Source organism: Diplotaxodon limnothrissa, linkage group LG14 (genome assembly GCF_057381915.1).
Source record: "Diplotaxodon limnothrissa isolate DT_005_m linkage group LG14, D_limnothrissa_male_GT1.1, whole genome shotgun sequence".
NCBI classification, from domain to species: Eukaryota; Metazoa; Chordata; class Actinopteri; order Cichliformes; family Cichlidae; genus Diplotaxodon; species Diplotaxodon limnothrissa.
Genome location: NC_140609.1, coordinates 24483123 through 24503978, shown reverse-complemented (window position 1 = coordinate 24503978; position 20856 = coordinate 24483123). Strand labels below are relative to the sequence as shown.

Here is a 20856-nt window from a genome sequence, read left to right as displayed (position 1 = left end):
ACTGCCCGGATGCCTCATACATATTAAAGCCCCCTGCTATTATTTATATCATGTCTCTGCTTCCCCTGCTCGCTGCCCCTCGTCCCCACCACACCACCATACATGCATGCACGTGCATCTCTGCGCGCACACACACACAGGTTCACACAGATGCGCTGACAGACAACTACTCGCACAAACAGTGACACACAATGACACACGGAGACATAAAAACAGACAGTCTAGTCACATACGCAGGGAAACAGAGGCGCGCCGTGTGCTTGCATAGGCACAAACGCACACACGCAGACACACACACGCTCTCAGAGAGATTTGAATGATCTCGGTCTCTCCTCACGCCTCCCTTTGCGCCACATTCTATACCTGTTTTTATGTCTGAGCCTGACTCATCCTCTCAATCGCTTCGTCCCTTCCTCATCTTCTCATTTCTGTCTGATCTTTTTTCAATCTCGCCCTCCTGCTTGAGATGAAGTGATATTATTCGGATAGGTCTTAAGCCCGGTAAAGCCCATAAGGACCTGTTCGCCTCTCTACCTTGTTTTTCAACACCACCGGGTCGAGGGATTTTGCCTCTTTCAAATGGCTGGTCCAGTGTTCTGAGCAGACTTGGTCCTTGAGAATGACAATGTGCTAACAATTACATATACATGGATAAGTATACAAACAGATAGATACTGATATAATCGGTAACATGAAATGCTCAAAGCGAGGTTCATCCAGAGTTTAATAGAGATATCCAGCCATTTAATGGACAGCTGCAAACTCTTAACTTTAAAACATTAATGAACGAGTCAGTTTTGATGTCAGACTCAAAAAGCACGCAGCTGTAGAGTGCTGACATATTATCGACGCTGAGGAGAAGAAGGATCGGTAAACAAAAACACTGAATTTTCCTCGTGTTAAAAATTCTTGATTAAAAAGAGTTTGCTGACGTACGTGAAGGTCAGCTAGCACAGTGCTGTTGGTCTCCACATTTACCAGCCTCACCTGTTAGAGCTGGACAGAGAACGAGGGAGAAATAAATACATTAGACCTCAACAGCACAGTCTTTGGAAGTGAAAAAGTGAAAAGAGTTTGCCAACTGAGAGCCAAACACACACACACGCTTGCTGTATATTACTCTGCTGAGCCGTTATCAGAGCTTCTGCTTATCACTGTGGGAGCTGCGATCCAGTGTGCTCTTATGTGATGCATGAGGTTAGCTGAGAAAAGAGACATTTTTATAAAGAAAAGAAATGTAAATAATGTCATTCATTTAATTCCCCTTTGTGTAGGGGGGCATATATTTTGAGGTTTCTGCTTTTTATTAGACCCCTGAACTATCTGAAACCTGTGTTGCTCAATGTCTTAATGGTTAAAATGCATAAGATTTAATTGATTTTTCTTATCTTGGACTTTCTCAGTAACTGCATTTATTATTGTCTTGATGCTATCAGATATTAAAATCCTCAAATATCTATCCAAATATGTTCCCAGGTCAGCATGGTCAGCCGTTCTCGCACGTTTTCAAAGTGTGACAGTAGCACAGTTGTTACGGGATAATTACTTTTCGAGTCTTGCAAGTATGCAGGGCAGCCTCTCCATATGGTGCCCATCAAATCTAGTATTTAATAATATGTTTATTACAGGTGGCGCAGTTGCGAAATGTGGCACCGTCTCCCAAGAAATTAAGGCCTGCGTGTCTGGCGCTGAATAACATAAGGGGTGATAAAACCTCGTCTGTCATCTCCCCTCACTCGGTGGGGTTTCCTACATCTTTACCCCTCTCTGTTCCCTCATTGTCGATCGCTCTTATTCGCCTGCTCCCGCCTTCCTGTTCCCCTTCTTCCTCTCCCCCGGCTGTGATGTCCTTGAGGGCCTGCTGAAGCTCCCATAAAGCCTGCAGTAAATGGCTCTAATCCGGTAATAAATGGCTGTGTCCTACAGACAAGGGTGTGAGGCTGCTGCAGCCACGGCTTTATCAGATGGAATAGTATTGGCACACACACAAATGCGCGCGCACACACACAGACACACACATTCACAGATGTAATGGAACCTGCATAGATGTGTGTAAGCATGCATGCCCCCCCTTTTCTGCTTCTCTCTCACACACACACTTATTCATGCTGCTTCAGATGGAATCACACCTTCTTCAATTGTGCCGCTTTTATGGATGCCATGCAAGAGCAGTGCCATTATTGCCTTTAAATGATTAGAGATGCGACTATGATGCATTATGATGATAGGATCATATAGAGCTGTATGAGCTGTTACACTGCTGCCTGCTGGGATAGACTGTAACTGAATGAAGGAGCTGGGAGGGACACGGGGAATAAGAAGTATAGTAATGTGACCTTTGGAGATAGTTGGAGTTCACCTGTTTTTAATCAGCAAATACAATTGATTTTTATCTCCTCCTGGTTTTATTTGTGTAGCACTGTAGTCACTTGATCCTCCGAGACAGGACTTAAATGTGTGTGTGTATGTGTGCGCGAGCATGTTGGAGGGGTGGCAGGTGGGGCTGTCTTACATCCTCTCATTCCTTGTTCAGTTGTAACCCAGAGCGGCACTTTCATTTTCCCGTCATAACATATATTGATTTTTTTTTCAGTGCACTTGTGTGTGTGTGTGTCTGTGTGTATTTGTAGGCGTGTGCTCGCTCACGTATAGTTATTTTTGCACAAAGCGTCTGGTTTTGATCGGTTTGTGTGTGCTTCTCTTCAGGTGGAGCTGACTGGCAGCAGTGTGTTCGACTACATCCACCCAGCGGACCACGTCGAGATGGCGGAGCGGCTGGGAATCAGGCCACATCTACGGGCCGAGGCCGGCTGTCACACAGCCCCTGAGAGCGCTTCCAGCTCTGCGTCCACCTCCTCCTTAGCTGGTACCCCTGAACCCGGTACTGTCATGGCAAGAAAGCAGAAAGAAATATAACAAATACATAATATGATTTTCAACAATTCACTGTGCTCAAATGGCATTACTAAGACAAAAGTCAAAAAAATATATTCTTGAAACAGCTAATGTTATTTTCTCATCCCCAGCAGCTCCATCCAGTCCTCATTCTCCTGCCGACGATCCACCCGAGCGTGGCTTTTTTATCCGCATGAAGTCCACGCTCACCAAAAGAGGCCTGCATGTCAAGTCTTCTGGATACAAGGTATGAGAGAAAATGCGCCACCATAATTTGAGAACATATTATGCATTCCTTAGCTTACTTGCATGTGTTCAGAATAAAATAACAATTTGGGTTTGTGCTGCTGGTGTTTCACACACACGCACAAGGTGGTCATTGCCAGTATATTTTATGGCTGTGCCCTTATTTCGCTCTGAACCGCTCCACGTATCACAGTTTACTGCGCTCACTGCTAATATGTCCAAGTTTATTACATATTGATAAATGCTACATTTTCTAAATCAGTGCATCAAACAGCTCTGATTCCACCTGATCTTTATTTAGTAATCCTCTTATAGACTGGCTTGTGCGTATGAGTGCGTAAGAAAGACTTTGTGCTTGTCAGGTAATCCACGTGACGGGACGAATCCGCTGCCGCCCCGCTCTCGTCCCGGGCTCCACCCGATCAGTGCGTCGACCAATGGGTTTGGTTGCGCTGGCGCACACTCTCCCGCCCTCCACGCTTAATGAAGTCCGCATGGAGAGCCACATGTTTGTGTTCCGAGTGAACATGGACCTACAGGTTACATACTGTGAGAACAGGTAATCCATCTATTGTTTTGCCTTTTGGGAGTCGCTCTATCTTTCATGTTTTTTCATGAGGAGCTGGCAAAGCACCCAGCCAGTTGGTGGTGTTAGCACACACATCTGCTTCTGTTTGGCTGACAAATGTGTGTGTGTGTTTTTTGTTTGTTTGTTTGTTTTCTTCCTCCAATGCTCTACAGGATCTCTGAGTATATGGATCTGACTCCAGCAGAGGTAGTGGGACATACCTGTTACCATTTCATCCATGTAGAAGACCTGGAGAACCTCCGGCAGAGCCACGAGGACTGTGAGTCACATACATATGGATACGTATAATATATGACGTTCATCCCCATCCCTCTCTTTCTTCAAGTATCTGAACTTGGCAGAGCTGCTACAAGAGCCTGTTGAAATCTCCTCCTGTACTGTTGTTAGAGGCGCCCTCTGCTGCCACCTTCATGAACTGTCAAACCATTAACAGGTTTCTTTTCTTCCCATCTTTGCTCCTCAGTGCTAAGAAAAGGCCAGGTAGTGACTGGTTATTATCGCTGGCTCCAGAGGAGAGGAGGGTACCTGTGGATCCAGTCCACTGCCACTGTGTCCATCAACCACAAAGCCCCCCACGAACGCAACGTTATCTGGGTTAACTACGTCCTGAGGTCAGTAGAACCGGAGCAAAGCTGAAACCGCCGTTTCTCCACGAGTGCTGTTAGGAAGTCATTTTATGTATGCAGGCATCACACTGTGTACAGAGACCCTTTGAAGGGATAGCTGATGAAATGTAGAGGGATTATTGGGATAGGGAGGTTCATTTATTCCAGCATGTGAGAAAACTGGTAAGGATACACACGAAACGAGGAGATCAAAGCAGCAAACCACTGCCTAATTAATGTAATGGTTATTTTTGATTTTATTATAAATCTTGAAAGATTGGCTAAAATATCATTAAATTCTTCTTATTCTTTTAATAGATTTTTAGATTAGTTTGAATTTGCTAATGTTTCTGACAGTTTCTATGCGTCACGACCAACATACAGTAAAATTTGCGGCTTCAAAAAGCCGTACTTTTTCTTTCAAAATGTTCCTCATTCGACAGTCAAATGTTTATTTTATCTTGTATTTTAAATAGTAATTAGTAAAAGTTATCACTTTTTCATACCTTTTGCAGTTCGGGTTTTTTCATCCTGCATAATGTTCCTTTATGCATTATTCTATTGTTATTTAACGCTATTATTCTGAATAAGCAGACACCCTGTTACAGAAAGCTCCAAATCAGATTAAGAAAATTTTGAAAAACCTTGCACCTTGATTTCTTTTTAAATATAAATTACCTTTTAAGTGTCATATTACCTTTGTTTAAGGCTTTGGTGTGTTTACCACGGAGCGAGCGCGAGAGAACACAACAGAACGCGCGCATAGCAGCAGAGCAGTCAGACAAAAACAAGAGGAGTAGGCTGAATTTCAATGCTAATTGGACTGAAGCTATATAATTACAACAAATGGATGTCAGAATTTTGGGGCTGAATGGTGTTTTAGTTAATTAGTGCTGTAATTACAAGAGCTCATTAACTTCTCCAACAGCCTCCTCCTTGTCTGAGCTTAACTGTGTATAGGTGGGCTGCTGAGTGGAGCATTTGTGTGTGTGTGTGTGTGTGTGTGTGCATCTGCGTGTGTTTCGGGGGGTGCGGTCTGCCTGTGTGTCTGTTTGCATGTGTCAGTGTTTGTGCATGTGTGATAAGGGCTGTTGGAAGGAGTGAGTGTGTGTTAGATGGAGGTTAGAAGGGTGTGAGGCAGTTTGGCTATTGGAGGTAGTTATTAGGCTGATTATATGTTGTTTCCATCTCTAAGTATTCACTTAAATCAGCATGGCATTCCTGTTTTTTTTAAGTGTAAGTGGCTTTAAGTGGTAGATGATTTGTGTATACATCCAGCTTTTCACTCTCTCCCTTTCTCTTTTTTCCCATTTTTTTTACATCTATCCATCCAGTCGAACAGAGCTGCCCGACACTCCCCTGGATCTGCTGCAGCTACCAGAGAGCATAAGAGCAGAGCGACTTCGAATCAGCTCGTCCCCGACCGATGGCTCCACACAGGCCCGAGGTACCACACTACGTACTAGGGCTGCCACGATTTGTCGACTAGTCACGATTACGTCGACTATCAAAATCGTCGACGACTGATTTAATAGTCGACGCGTCGTTTGAAACTTTGTACGATCACAAAAGACGCAGGAATAAGTGGCAGGATTTAAGAGTGTAATAACGGACTGAAACAGAAGATGGCAGCATTGCATGTACAAGGATGTCAGCTACCGTTAAACCCCGAAGAAGAAGAAGAAGAAGAAGCAGCTGTGTCCCAGAATTCATAGCGCGGCCCAGCGCAGTTTCCAACAATGGCGGCAGCTAGTTAGTTTTAATGTTACTCTTATTATTCTTTCTGGGTCACAAAATAAACGTTTAACATATTTTCAGGTGAGAATGTAGCTGTGTAAACCTCAAATATCTGCTCAGTTTATCAGGACACCACATATTTTCAAAAGCGCTCCGACGTTTTCGGAGACATCTGTTACCCACTAGCTCGTTAGCGAGCCGGGGGCTAGGCTCACTAGCGCCGTGAGAACACCGGACTCCCCGCAAATCGTTTTCAAACCCACCGCCGTCTTTCGCTACTCAGGTTAAACATGATATATAAGTCACTTAGATAACTTAACAATGTTATTGTTTGGCTTTTTTTTTTTTAGTATTTTATTTGTTCCTGAGTAAATCAGTTTGTCTGAGATTAAAGTTATAGTTTTTACACAGCTAAATAAACATCAAGCAGACAGCTGATTATCAGAAGTGTGAGATGCTCCAGAATATACTCCAGTGTCCTGTTATATTTTAGATAGCAAGGAGTTTATTAATCTTCACCGAAACAATCTGCAAATTTCATTAAAATTCAATAAACTATCATCTTGTCTTTATTTTTAGTTAGCACAGACCTTAAACACTTAAAGCTGTAAGCTAATGATAGTTATATAAGAGCAGATGCTGCTGGTGCAATAAGCTGTAGTTTTACGTCTAATGGATGATGATCTGATTAGTCGACTAATCGCAAAAATAATCGGTGACTAGTCGACTATCAAAATAATCGTTTGTGGCAGCCCTACTACGTACATTGCTACCTTACTGTGACGTCCCATTGATGCACTCGCCCGTGCCTCATCGTGTCATAAAAATCTCCTTCCTCCTCAGGCTCGCAACCTGTGAAGAGCTCAGTGGGGAAAAGCGACCCTGACACTAAAGGCAGAGACAAATTCACCACCACGGCCATTCAATCAGAGGACAGGAGGAAGCGCCTGCTGAGGTCTGACCCGGAGGGCGCACCTCCCGAAACTCGTCGCAGACTGGAGGAGCTCCGTCACACGGAGGAGAGTGTCTCTGCCTCCTCAGACCTGGCGAGCGAAAGCGAGGGGGAAGAGGAAGATGAAACCGAGTGGGACCAGGGAGGCGACAGCGACAGATTGAAACGGGAAGACAGCGGAGGAGGAGGTAAACAGAGCAGAGGAGGAGACACCCCGACGAGAGGGGAGAGGGGAGGGAGGGTGCACAATGGCCGGGCTGTGATCCAGCAGCTGAAAAGTGTAGTGACTCCATCTCCCCTGCCCGGCAGCCCAGGCATCAAGACTGAGCATGAAGCCCTGACCACCGGGGGGCGCTGGGGATCACACACTCAAACTTCCACCTCACACTCACACACCACTCAGCCCCAGCCCTCGCATGCACACACGCCGTCCAGCAGCCTCAATGGTGACAGCCCCACCACCCCGATCCCGGACTCCTCTTCCAGCAGCGAAGCCCCACCGAAGGGTTTGTTCACTCCCCCGTCCCCAGCTTTGTCCCCCGCCATGCCCGTGTCCTCCCCGTTGCCCCGCGAGGACAGGGCTGTGTCGGCGGGGGTGGTCAGCCGGAGCAGTGGCGGTAGTGGTGGTTTAGGTAACGGTCCTGACTTTGAGCTGCTTCAGAGACTGGCTGCTGGAAGTGCAGCGGGCCGGGTCCTCTTCCACCCCCTTGCCCTCGGCCCGCAGGGCCCTCAGAGCCTCTATGCCCCAAGCACTATCCGCTACGCTCCACCTGAGCTCCCCCCTTCCCACCACCACAGCACAGGACACAGTGATGGCCTGCAGCTACGCTCGGACCACCACAAGGGACCCCCACCGGCCTTCTTCCCCCACCTACAGCGGCTGGCCGGCCTTCCACCCTTCAGTGGTTTCTCCCCATCTGACAGCCCCTTCTCCTCTAGCCTGCCCTTCTGTATGAATGGACTGAGGGGGGCTGCGGGCACAGAGGAGGACTGAGTCTCAGAGGGGAGGATGTGAGAGGAGAAAATAAACTGAAGGAGAGAGCAGAGTGACAGGATGGAAAGAGAGACATTGAAAAGGGCAGGAGAGACAGAAGTGGCAGTAGATTAAACCTCTGAGGACGTTACTAATTGGACAATGAGTTGAATAACTGCAATCTAAAGTGTGTGACAAGCCGATGCCATAGGATTTTATCATGTCAGCCTGTTGTGTACGAGTGACAGTGACTCTCAGAGAAACGGGGACATGGAAACTTTTGACTGGTTGTCCCTCAAGACTTTTCATCTTCGCGACAACAACGAACTCTGCTCTGTGACTTTCTCTAGATGACTGTGTTGATTTATGTGTCTCTTCCACTCAGAGAAGCCATATTGTACATAGAGAGAAAACCATGACGACCCTCAGCTCACATCCTCACCGTCAATGTCCGTCACCGCACATTAACCCAATTAACCCTAAAACCAGTAGGAAGAGATGGGCACTCGTCTGTAGGAATAAAAATGACTTTGGAATATAAATTTTTATTATTGCAGTATTATACAAATCATCTCTTTCAGTGGGCTCCGGGTGACAGTTTGATTATAGGGTTTCAACTTAAAATAGGTGGAGACAGCTTTTTGGTGTTTTGTATCGATACTTAAAATAATAATATAAAACAATAATATTGAAAAAAAGATCCAAGTATTCATCGATTCAGCCATACTAAAAGCACACTTTTGGGACAAAAGTATGATTAAAGTAGTCCCAGACATTCCATTATATATAAGGGAAGGAAATGCAATGCAGACAGGACGCTATTTGTATTGTTTGATTATAGGAAGGCGATTTGTTTAACTGATTATGACTTCTAGTGTATCATGACAATGTACAATGCTGCAGTTGTGTTTGTGTATGAAAGCCATATTCTTGTTTGTTTTTAGGTTTATATTGTTTTTCTTCACCAGGTGAAACCGATTGGGAAATTGTTTAAAATACGACTGTTTTAGTGGATGAAAAAAAATGTGAAAATGCTTTAGGAGGGGAAATGTGCTGGACAGAAGTGTTTTTATCATTTAAACATGTTTTGTTTTTTTTGTTTTTTTTGAGCACTTACCGAAATTTGTTCTGGTGTGAACTCTAAAGCACTTCACGGTTCGGCGTGTGATCCTGTTAAAACAGAAAACAATGCAAGAGCGGCCGCTAATATCATAGCCTGAGCACGGTATGTGGAGTGCGGGTGGGGGGGTGGGGGATATAAATGCTCATTTAGAAAGGCAGGTAAATAAACAAGACCACATGTGGTCATTAAAATGTGACCGTCGGAGGTCGATAAAACAAAACAGAATTGTTCTGATATTGGTTTCAGTTCAAGCGAGTCAACTGGAGATAAAGTTTTAAATTAAAAAGTGGGGATATGAAACACTTTAAATTTCAGTTTCATAGCATTTGATTGGAGCTCCTCTCAGGAAAAACAAAACACTTTTGACTTGGAAAAAATGAAACAACTAAAACAAAATTATACATATATGTGTAAGAAAATCACAACTAAAATAATAAAGAAGAAGGAGAATTCATAAATAATAACATTTGGAAATTTCACCCGGCCAAACTCATCAGGAAAAAGAAGTGAGAAGAATAAAATTTAACCACGATATGCAGTGATATAAGCTGTGAGAGAGATACGTTAAAAACAGTCTAGCACTTTGTAATAAGGTCGTCTGATCTGCCATGTTAGCCAAATACATGTAAATTTATATATACAGCAATTTGTTGAAAGCCAGGCCTTCTGGCACTATTTTCTTTGTCCTTCTTCTAAATTGAGATTATGATCGACAGCCTGATCTGAGGGTTCGCTTCATGGAACCGCTCATATCGTCACGTCTGACAGAGGCGGGGTGGGGCTGGGTGGGGGTTTTAAAAAAAAGACGGGGCGGGGGAAAGGGTGCACTACACACCCATACTACAAATATGTGTCAGCGCACATATTCTCGGGTGTTTACTGGTATAATAAGTGTGTGTGTGTGTTTGAATGCGGGCGTGTTCGCCTGTTAAAAGTGTGTGAGTGAGTTTGGATTTTGTTTTGTTTTTGGGTTTTTCTGTTGTTGTTGAATTAAACGGCTAACCCCTCGCCCATCACTGTGAATCTAACATTATTCTCCCATCTTTGTGAATACTCCACCCACTCGTCAAATAAAATGAACAAATGTAAAAATAATAACAGTGATACAGATGATGATGATGATAACAATAAAATATTCCAGTAGAGGAGCACAACTCAATGTCGGTTGTTTCTTTCTTGCTTTTGCAGGCGTGGAGAGTAAGCAGTTGTGATATCTGAAGTTTTAAATGTGTTGATGCTTTCGATTTCTACATATAGCTCCTTGAGATTTCATGTGATTTAAATAGATACAATTTTTTCTGCACTCACATTTGTTAATTCTTTTCATTTAACATGCATATTCTGAGTACTTAGAAGACAAATGCAGAGAGGATGTGTTGATTCTTGCACAGTTCTTTATTAAAATAGATAGATAGATAGTTAGTTAGTTAGTGCAGGTCAGACTAGACATCACTTGAGTGTTAGTTGCTTTGAAATAAACCCAGAAGCGCAGAGAGTCTCTCACTTATAGGTGTTCATGCATTACCACGTGTGTGTGTACATTGGCCGTTTGCTTGCATGTCTGTCTGTGTGTGTGTGCGTGCATTTCCGTGAATTTGTGTGTGTTGTCTGAAGCAGCCCCAGGGAGGGGCTCTGACATTGAAGACGGGTTAAATGCTGTTTTACATTCAAGTGGCAGGCCGTAGTTCATTAGAGTGAGGATCATTCCTCCTCAAGACCAAAGGAAGCGCATACTAAACAAGAGCAGTTGTTGGGGAGAAAATGCCATTGTACGTGCAAAACCGTATGTACTGTATAAGTGAGTGTGTGTGCGTGTGTGCTGATGTGCCGTGAATTGAGTTACAAAATAACCTCTCTTCTTTATCTCTTCTTTTCTATGGAGTAACATAGAGGGAAGTAAAGGTGCGGCTTCTGCAGATTAAATCACCGTGGGTTATTTGTGTGTGTGTGTGTGTGTGTGTGTGGCGGTGGCATTTCTCCTGACTGTCTTCTTCTCAGCCTGTCACTGAGCCACCCGTACGCCCTCTCTGTCACTAACTTTGATGGCTTATCTTACCCCTTGAATTAGAGTCGTGCTCCTTGGGGAAATACCTTACCACATGTAAATGGATTTGAAAAAAAAAGTACAAATATGGAAAGGAATAATAGCGTGAAGGACGGAGGGAGACAGCCAGACAGTTTCCATCTGACATGGGCTCACTACATTTCTCAGGCTCTTTTTCCCTGATTCTTTTCTACCTCTATGATTTTCATCTTTGTCATTGTTTCCCAACAATCACCCCTTTCTCCTCTCAGCCAGGAGAAGGCCAATCCATACTTAATGTAGTTCTTAAGGCAGATCCTTTGATCCGTACGTATGGCATTTAACACCTGAAAGCAGATGAGCACTCGGCGCTCAAAATAAGCAGAGGTTAAGACTCCAACTTTCGATGCTGAGAGCGTAGATGTGAAGCTGAGGTTTGGAGATGTATGGGGCCAGGCCTGGACTTTGGGGTATGTTGTGCTGGCGTTATGGTTCCTATAGCTGCTCTGGGTCTGGCGTAGATGGTGTTTATCAGTGAGGGCGCGTCTCCTGCCTCTGGGCGCACTGCCCTTTAGACGCGCCAGGCCTCAGGAGCCTCCTGCATGCCAAACAGACCTGTGCAGTCAGATGCAGCCACGGAGGAGCAAAACGGAGAAGAGGTGGGAGGGGAGGAGTAGGGAACGTGAGGAGGAGACCAGAAAGAAAGGACTTGAGGGTGAAAGGGTAGAAGAGGATCTGAGGAAGAGAGCTGAAAGGGGCTCAGGGAGGAGGAGGTGGTTGTGTGTGTGTGTGTGTGTGTGTGTGTGTGTGTGTGTGTGTGTGTGTGTGTGTGTGTGTGTGTGGGTGGGTGTGGGGTGGTGGGGGGGTGCTCGTCACACTGCTGCAGTAGCCATCTAGCCTATTCGCACCCTGCATGTGAAACACAACTGCTCCAAAACGCCATGGGAATCTGCAAAGGAGAGGTGGGAGGGAAGGAGAGGACAGCCGGAGTGAAGAAGGGGAGGAGAGGGTGACTCCGAGGTGAGTCTCAACAGCAACACTGTGTGTCGATAGCTGGGAGATATCACAGACCTTCGCCCTAACCCAGTCAGAGATAGTAATCACAGACAAAGCCCCCCCATGACTAACACTCCCCCCACACACACACACAACCACATGCTGCCCGTTTGAGTTCAGATATTCACACATGCTCGCCGATGAGCAGCTCGTTATAAAAATTATTCATGTACAGCATGAATAGACGTCTATGTGTGCACGGACAGTTTTTACATCTTTTGTCTCCTGCTGCAGGGAGCCTTAACTACAAACTCTGACAGCACGTATACATTATACTGGGCGCTGTCTGCATGAACCAAAAAAAAATAATTAAAAAGCAATATACACGTTGAGATTTATGTGGTTTGATAATTTGCTTCAGCTGAAGGTTTTTGATTTCTTAAGGTGCAGGAGAGAGATGTTTACACATCTCCCCTTCTCATGTATGTCCGCAAGTATTTATTCACAGTATGTGTGTGCTCTCCATATTAGTGATTTTTTTAAATGGCCCCAGCTGTTAATCCTGAAGTCACTGAGAACATGCCCTTCGGGGGATTTATAATTGATCAGTTTCATCACATTTTATGAGATAATTCGTCTATTATGAAACTCTCCGTAGAGTTTGGTCAAAAACACCAACAACAAACATATCTGAGGTCTCATTCGATGGGTCATTAAAGGATACGCACTGATGTAACTCGACAGATTTCTTCTTGTTTTATTACTGTATATACAGTAGAGTGCACAGGAAGTCGTGCATTAAAAAAAAAAAAGTAAACAATGTTGAACCCCATCTCCACATCTGCATTCAAACTCTTTAATGATCAACAACCCTTCACATCCATTAAATAAGCAATCATAGTGATTATAGTGTGGAATTCACTCAGAAACATGGCTACAGCAATACAGAGTGTGTGTAAATAATCACAGGAAAGCCTGTGAAAAATAGGCTTTGCTTCTAAAACTGTAGTTACTAAAGTTTCAAACTAAAGCGACAGAAGTGCTATTGCCCTTCGAAAACAAAATAATAATGGAAAAAAAAAAATCTGGAAAAAAACAAATTAAAAACTCTCAGAGATTTTTGATCAAAACAAAATTACAGACCTGAAACACACACTCCGCAGTCCTCCTCGTAGGTCTCGCAGTTTATCACATCCAGCTTGTTTTAGTTGCACGCTTTCAAGAAAACTTCAAGTAGTCATTCACAGTTAATTATACTGAATAAGACAAACAGCACCCAACAACAGTTGGCTGTGAATGAGGATTAAAATGATATAGGGCAGCAAAAAGTAAACTTGAAGAAATAACGTGGCGTTCTCGGCGAGTCTTTGCAGAATGTAAAAAGAAAAAGAAAACAATTCAGACTGATGAAGTAAGAGACTCAGCTCTGGCTACATGTAGTTATAACAAAACTTACAAAATGTTGATTTATTTTCGAAGGTAGTTAAACTACCCAATTACCAGCATGTTTCACAAATTTCTTCGACCAGTTTTCAAAAAGGTCTTAAAAGTCTTTCCCCACATTAATATTCATCTTGATAACAACAGATAATAAGATCGTATCTACAGACTCACACACGGCCTGCATATGTAGGTTGCTTATACACGCACATGTACACAAAATCCACACACATACAAATAAGGGAAACCCTGAATTGGAGCAGCACACATGCACAGCTTTCCACTCTGCATTCCTGGAAGACCTCTACTTGTTTTGCCCCTTGCCGTCACTGTCCTCACTGTCGTGGGGGCCACGGTAACCCCGGTGTTCGCGCCTCTCCCGGCACTCTCGGCACTCCTCTTCATCCTCTCCCTCCTCTCCCTCGTGGATGATCTCCACCTCTAATCGTCCGATGTAGAGCGATACAGCGCAGAGCCAGAAGAGGGCGACGCTGCCCACCACGGCTCCTTGGAACAGCAGTGCTGGCACAGACAGCAGCATCATCCTCCGCAAGGCAAAGAGGCTGCCAATATACGAGGCACCGCCAAACGACACGCACGCACCTCCCAGGATAAAGAAGGCTGAGGAAAAACAGATTGACATGGTATTATTGTAGAAACCCAATTAATTTCCTCATAAGTCACTGTAATTAAAGCTGGCATGGAGGCAGGTTGAATCGACTTTTCCTTTTAATTATTTAGATTAAAATAAAAGATTAAGTGGAAGATTTTCTGGCATCAAACTTATTTCAGAAGTTATACAAACCGTTCCCGTGATTTAGCATTGAGAATACATCAAGTAGGTCAGCAGCTTTTATTTTGACATAAATAATACCGCGTTCCTTCGATTTACTGCTGTGGCTCGAAAGTTTTGTTTTCAGACAGTTTTCAAATATTCATGCCCATCAGCTGTCAATTAATATTGATTCCATGAAGGTCTTCTTTAATAAAATGTTAAGGGCCTCATCTCACGTGTCAGGTAATGATGTTGGTTACAACTAGATATCAAGGATTTTGACTCTGTTTCAAGTCAATTGCAGGAATCCTTGTGAAATTATTCATATTAAAAGTGCAGCAAGTGCCCATTACAAAGTTTTCTACTTCACAAAAACAGCAGACGTATGTTTACATTTTTAGATAAAAAATATCTTCTAGAGAGAAACAGAGTTTAAAAATCCTCTTGATCTTAAATTTAGAGCTGCATCGACCGTTTGATAAGATAAGATAAGATAACCTTTATTAGTCCCACACGTGGGAACGTTTGTTACTTTATTTAAATTTTAAGTGTATTTTACAAACAGGCTTAGGCTTAAATTGTCTGGTTTTCAGCTCTTCTGCACATATAACTTTCCCGTACCATATCCTGCTTCTCGTCCCACATCGCTTTGGACGAATGCGATGACTCCGATCCCGGTCGCCAGCAGACCGTTCCTGAACCACGAGAGGAAGCCTGCAGAATGATCAAAGGCAGAAATAAACAACTGACACGTTACAGATAACCAAAATCAATCATGCTGTTTACTGTAGCTGCATACCACAGCCTAATTACTGCCTTTTAATCTGCATCAGTTTAACGACACCAGATCCTGATGTTTAAAAAAAGAAAATGATGTTTAAACAACATATTTGTGATAAAAATGGTGGCTTGCTCAGATTATAATAACTTAATATTCAGAAACAAATGCTTTTAACTCTTGGTTTAAACTTGAGTTCTGTCCCACAGTGGAGACAGAAGAGATGGACGTCCTCGCAGCTCTTCCTTACAGCAGGAACCAAACACAGTTTGCAAAAAACACACCGAGTCCTGACATGAGGTGAAACTGGACAAAGCAAACAAACTGTGTGTGTGAGCAGGGGGCATAAACAAAGACTAATTTAATAAGGACACCAAATTCTTAACGGAAGTGTGACAACTAATGAGGTCTCATACACCAGACATGCAGTAAACCCAAACCCCATGAAGGATACGATGCTCTAACTGTTCAGAGAGGTGCTGATTCAACTATATGATAATTTTGTAGGGTGTAGTTTGGGGTGCTAATGAGCTGCTGTGTGCAGATATAATCAAAATAACAGAAACGTAATAAAGTATAGAGCCATGCAGTTTAAAAGGAACACAAACTGAAGCTGAATCAGCACTTAATGAAGCCCGGGTGTATTACAGGACTGTTGTATTTAGACTCGGTATAGTGACAATTATTTTAACTTAGTGGATTCTCATAAGCAAGGACATGACTGCACTGACATTAGGGCAAACGATTATTTTGATAGTCGACTAGTCACCGATTATTTTTGCGATTAGTCAACTAATCAGATCATGCATCCATTGGAGGTAAAACGTACAGCTTAAAGCATACGTTTTACGTATATAAGAGCAGATGCATAATAATAATGCATCTGCTCTTATATAACTATCATTAGCTTAAAGCTTTAAGTGTTTAAGATATGTGCTAACTAAAAATAAAGACAAGATGATTGTCAGATTGTTTCAGTGAAGTTTAATAAACTCCTTGCTACCTATAATATAACGGGACACCGGAGTATATTCTCGAGCATCTCACACTTCTGATAATCAGCTGTCTGTTTGACGTTTATTCAGCTGTGTAAAAACTATAACTTTAATCTCAGCCAAACAGATTTACTCAGGAACAAATAAAATACTGAAAAAAAGCCAAACAATAACATTTTTAAGTGATCTAAGTGACTTATATATCATGTTTAACCTGAGTAGCGAAAGACGGCGGTGGGTTTGAAAACGATTTGCCGGGAGTCCGGTGTTCTCACCGGCTCTAGTTAGCCTCGCCCCCGGCTAGCTATCGAGCTAGTGGGTAACAGACGTCTCCGAAAACGTCGGAGCGCTTTTGAAAATATGTGGTGTCTTGATAAACTGAGCAGATATTTGAGGTTTACACAGCTACATTCTCACCTGAAAATATGTTAAACGTTTATTTTGTGACCCAGAAAGAAAAATAAGAGTAACATTAAAACTAACTAGCTGCCGCCATCGTTGGAAACTGAGCTGGGCCGCGCTATGAATTCTGGGACACAGCTTCTTCTTCTTCTTTGGGGTTTAACGGCAGCTGGCATCCTTGTACATGCAGTGCTGCCATCTTCTGTTTCAGTCCGTTATTACACTCTTAAATCCTACTACTTATTCCTGCATCTTTTGTGATCTTACAAAGCTTCAAACGACGCGTCGACTATTAAATCAGTCGTCGACGATTTTGATAGTCGACGTAATCGTGACTAGTCGACTAATCGTGGCAGCCCTAACTGACATACTGCATAATGTCACCAGGCTTAGAAGTGGACCGGTTATGCATTTTCCTTTTACTGTGTCACATGCTCTGTATACATTCATGTGGAAAAGAGCATTTCCAGGGCCTCAGAAAAAAATGAGCACATCCTTATTACCGCCACGAGAATTAAGAGCGCAAGCAGCAGCCAGGTGTTGCTAATCAAATGCACTTAACTGATCACCAGCAAATATGTGCACACCTTTAAAAGCAGAGGTTTAGGCAGTTTGCTGGTGTGGAGCGTTCAGGCGTGTGTAAACACGATGCCATAATCTTTACAGCAGTGAACAGATTTATTCTGAGCAAATGCAAAAACCCAAGTGCTACATATGCCAGACTCTACAGGCCTAGGTTAGCGTGTTAAATGTTCCCACCCGCCTAACATCTGAAGGAGAGGACAATTATCCCAGGCACAGCAGAAAATATACAACTTTAAATCTATAATGTCAGAAAAAGAAAGCCAGACCTCAACCTGATTGGACCTGTGCTGGGAAAAAGAGAGCTGTACATAAACGAATGCCTGTAAACTTGAATTTACTCAAGTAACACTGTAAAGACGAGTAAACCAAAATTCCTCCAGTGATGTGAGAGACTGATAAAGTCACACAGATGGTGATTCCTTCAAGTTTTCCTATAAGCTCCTGAATCAGAGAGTGTACATAGTTTTTCACAGACCTGTAAGCTGTTGTGGCTTCAAGGTTATAAACATGTTTGCCTAAGACGTGAAGGGTTTGAACTTGGAGCAAACACAAACGAAGCCCCAATGGAATTCACAAGCTAGTGTACTCCTAGTCTGGATAAAGTTGCAGGAAGAAGAACATTTGGTGTAAAATCTGTGCCAAATCAAATATGCAGATCCATCCTCTGTGGCGACCTCTTGGGAAATAAGGGAGCAGCTGAAAATACCTGCGCTCCATGTGCACTGTCTCTTGTGACAGTGGAGGTTCATGTTTAACACAGCCAAAATTTCAAGTATTAAGGTCACTGTATTGTGCCTGTGTATACTGCTCTAAAGGCTTGGTCTCAGTCAGTTTTCTAGTCTGACCTCTGCATGAAGAGCACAGCAGCTCGACCCACCTGCAGCCTCCAAACTTTCTGTCTGCACAGAGCACGAAAGTACGAAAAAAAGCTGGCTTAAAGGGACAAAAAGGAAATTAAAGATGTTCTTCTTTTGTCATTAGCCAGATGCAAGCATTAGAAATGTCCACTTTAATTATTACATGCATTTTTGATTTGCCAGTTAATTGTTTCAACTTAAATGTAATCTCTGTTAAATACTAACCATATACTGGAGAATATACTGACCTACCAGCCTATATTTTAACTCTCTTCTAAAGATTATTCGTGCAAGACATTTTTCAGGTGCCACTGTAGATGCAGGTTGGATTTCGGGAAGATGTTTTGTGTTGTTTGAGCCCCGTCCTGCAGCAGCTGAACTGCTTTGCTATGCTCAATCTCTGAACATGACTACAAATGAACCTTAAAGCATTGCAGTACATACACTCATCATATGCATGAATGTCACTGCAATGTTGGGGCTTTTATTTATTTCTCTGAACTGTTCTTTTTCTGCGGTGGAATGATTTTACCGCACACATTTTTAATAACGTTAAAAAGAAAAAAAAACTGGGTGCACAAATTGTATGTATTTAGGATTTTTTTATATCCACACAGAGTCAAAACTATACCAATAGACTCAAGTAGATACATGTATACTCACAAATATTTGGTTAAATGTCTCTTAGTAGATGCATTTGCTTGCCACCAGCAGGTTTCTTGCATAATTCTTCATGGATATTTTACCACTTTTCTTGATAGGATTGGTATGTGCCCTGGCACAGACCTGGCTTTTAAGCGTAGTCCACAAATTTTCAGTAGAGTTGAGGTCGGGGCTTCTGGAAGGCCATTCCAGAAGCCCCTGGCTATAAAACTTTTCCCCAAAAGGCATTTGGTTTGTCCATGTGGGCAGCTCCAAATTTCAGTCAAGCTTGAAGGTGGTTATTTCTGTATCTTCTGGCAGTTTCTAGTTCATGCAGACCTGAACCTCTTTGGTTCCTGGGTTGTTCCTAAACATCTTAACCAGTTGCCTCTCATGTGAGGATGAGGGTCTTCTTTAGGTCTTCATCCAAAGTTTGACAAAGTGGTGACAGATCTGAATAACCTGTGCCTACGGACAATTGTTCGATCCTGGAATCTGCAGTTCTTTAGAAATGACTTCAAGAGACTTTCCTGACTTGTGCACATCTACAATTCTTCTTCTTAGATTTTCACTGCCTTCCTTGGACTTTTCCATTGTTCTAAATACTGGTCTGTCCAATGAGTGCTGTCAAAAAGAAACTACCAGTTACAGTAAATCACGATCACTAATGAGAAGTAAAATGTTCTTAGTCTTTTCAAACTAAAAGACACTGGCTGTCTCTATTTGAGGCTGTACATATGCTTCTGACTCTAAAGAAAATCCTAAATAAATTCAAACCTGTTTTTCAAAGCAATTAAAGATGTGTGCTGTACAATCATTCCACCCTCGAAAAAAAGTTCAAAGAAATCATTAAAAGCCCCCCCAACCACCCACACACACGCAAACACAACCATGACATTCACACCCGTGATAAAAGTATAACTTATTACACTTTGAGTCCGACACTGACTGACCAGAGAAGAAACATACAAAAGTTCATTTTGCTCCATGCTGCAGAAATCCTACAAGGGTTAGGATGAAAATTGGGACTACAGCCTGTATTGTGGAGCAGCAACGTTACCTGTTTCATGGGACTTTCTCAGCATCTGAAAATAAAAGAAGAAAATCTATTAGCAAAACTTACTCCCTCATTTGTTTACAGTTTCACGACGTTCAAAACAATTCCATCTTACTTCCTTCAGATAAGGGGAAAAGGAAAGAAAAAGCGGCTCTGCCATTAAAATTACACAAAGCTCACTACTGGCTGTAACACAACTACTGCATCATTAGGACTAAACTCACCAAAGCGTCGGCTTTGTCGAGGTCTGTGAGCTGGTACTGCTGCTGCTCCGGCCCCCGGCTCTTCCCCCACGGCCCCTTATCCGCGACCCGCTGCCGGGCTGAGCCGTGCAGTCTCCGCAGCGTGGCACCGGCGGCCGGCGGCCGGACCTGCTTCACCAGCCGGGCGTAGTGACACACGGCCTGCGGCAGCTGCCTTCTCATGAACAAAGTCAAGAAAGCCATTACATCACTAACCACTGCTAGCTAAAGTATGAGCCGAAAGAAAAAGCACAACACGACCTCCGCATGCCCTGTGAACCCTCAACCCGGAAGAGTCTCAGGTAAAGGCGCAGTAAAAGGTAGGCAGAAAGGAAACAGCGCCACCATCCGTCGGAAGACAAATATATCTATATCTATATCTACATCTTTATATATATATATATATATATATATATATATATATATATATATATATATATATATATATATATATATATCTTTTATTTTTCTTTACCTTACTTTACTTTTCTGTTTCCGCAAGTGCTTATGTTGACATTTACCCTCAACGTCATTGAAGACGCCCTGCAACTACACATTTGCGCCACACGGGGGCGCGAGAACACAGGCCATTTCCGTTCTTCTTTATTTATTTGATTGCAAAAACTTAAACGCAATGTGAAACTAAATGCATTCACTGAATTCAGGGATTCGCGAAATCTTAATAAATGAAATCTAAATATGAAATATTTTAATATGCAGAAGAAAAACATGCTTAGATCTGAGCAGGTCTAAAAACGTCAAATGTATGGTTATGGCAGCTTATTGGGCAGCTTATTTATTTATTTATTTATTTGGTCACATATTGAAATAAATTTTGTGTTCATGTTTTTAAATTGTCATACAATCATGTGAAAGGAAAATATTTCACAGGACTCTGTGCAGTCCTGTGAAAAACTAAGTCCACCCTATTCTTGTTAAATTCT

General features: G+C 42.8%; 2 protein-coding genes across 4 annotated transcripts in view; one reads left to right on the top strand and one right to left on the bottom strand.

Moving 5' to 3' along the window:
- npas1 (neuronal PAS domain protein 1) overlaps positions 1-8600 on the top strand; it is a 50648-nt gene extending 42048 nt beyond the window's left edge. For 2 of the 3 annotated variants that reach the window (XM_085371005.1, XM_085371004.1), the window contains exons 6-12: positions 2707-2881; positions 3027-3142; positions 3504-3700; positions 3883-3989; positions 4194-4341; positions 5670-5782; positions 6916-8600. In XM_085371005.1, the coding sequence (XP_085227131.1) occupies positions 2707-2881; positions 3027-3142; positions 3504-3700; positions 3883-3989; positions 4194-4341; positions 5670-5782; positions 6916-8018 (1959 nt within the window). In that variant the 3' untranslated portion in view covers positions 8019-8600. The remainder of the gene's footprint in view (positions 1-2706; positions 2882-3026; positions 3143-3503; positions 3701-3882; positions 3990-4193; positions 4342-5669; positions 5783-6915) is intronic. The other variant, XM_085371006.1, reaches the window with a different exon arrangement.
- A 4372-nt stretch (positions 8601-12972) lies between these two features.
- On the bottom strand, positions 12973-20181 carry tmem160 (transmembrane protein 160). The gene is made up of 4 exons (XM_085371121.1): positions 19895-20181; positions 19674-19698; positions 14976-15068; positions 12973-14200 (listed from the first exon to the last, which is right to left on the bottom strand). The coding sequence occupies exons 1-4, from the start codon at positions 20114-20116 to the stop codon at positions 13884-13886; spliced, it is 657 nt and encodes a 218-aa protein (XP_085227247.1). The 5' UTR covers positions 20117-20181; the 3' UTR covers positions 12973-13883.
- Between the last annotated feature and the right edge of the window lie 675 nt (positions 20182-20856).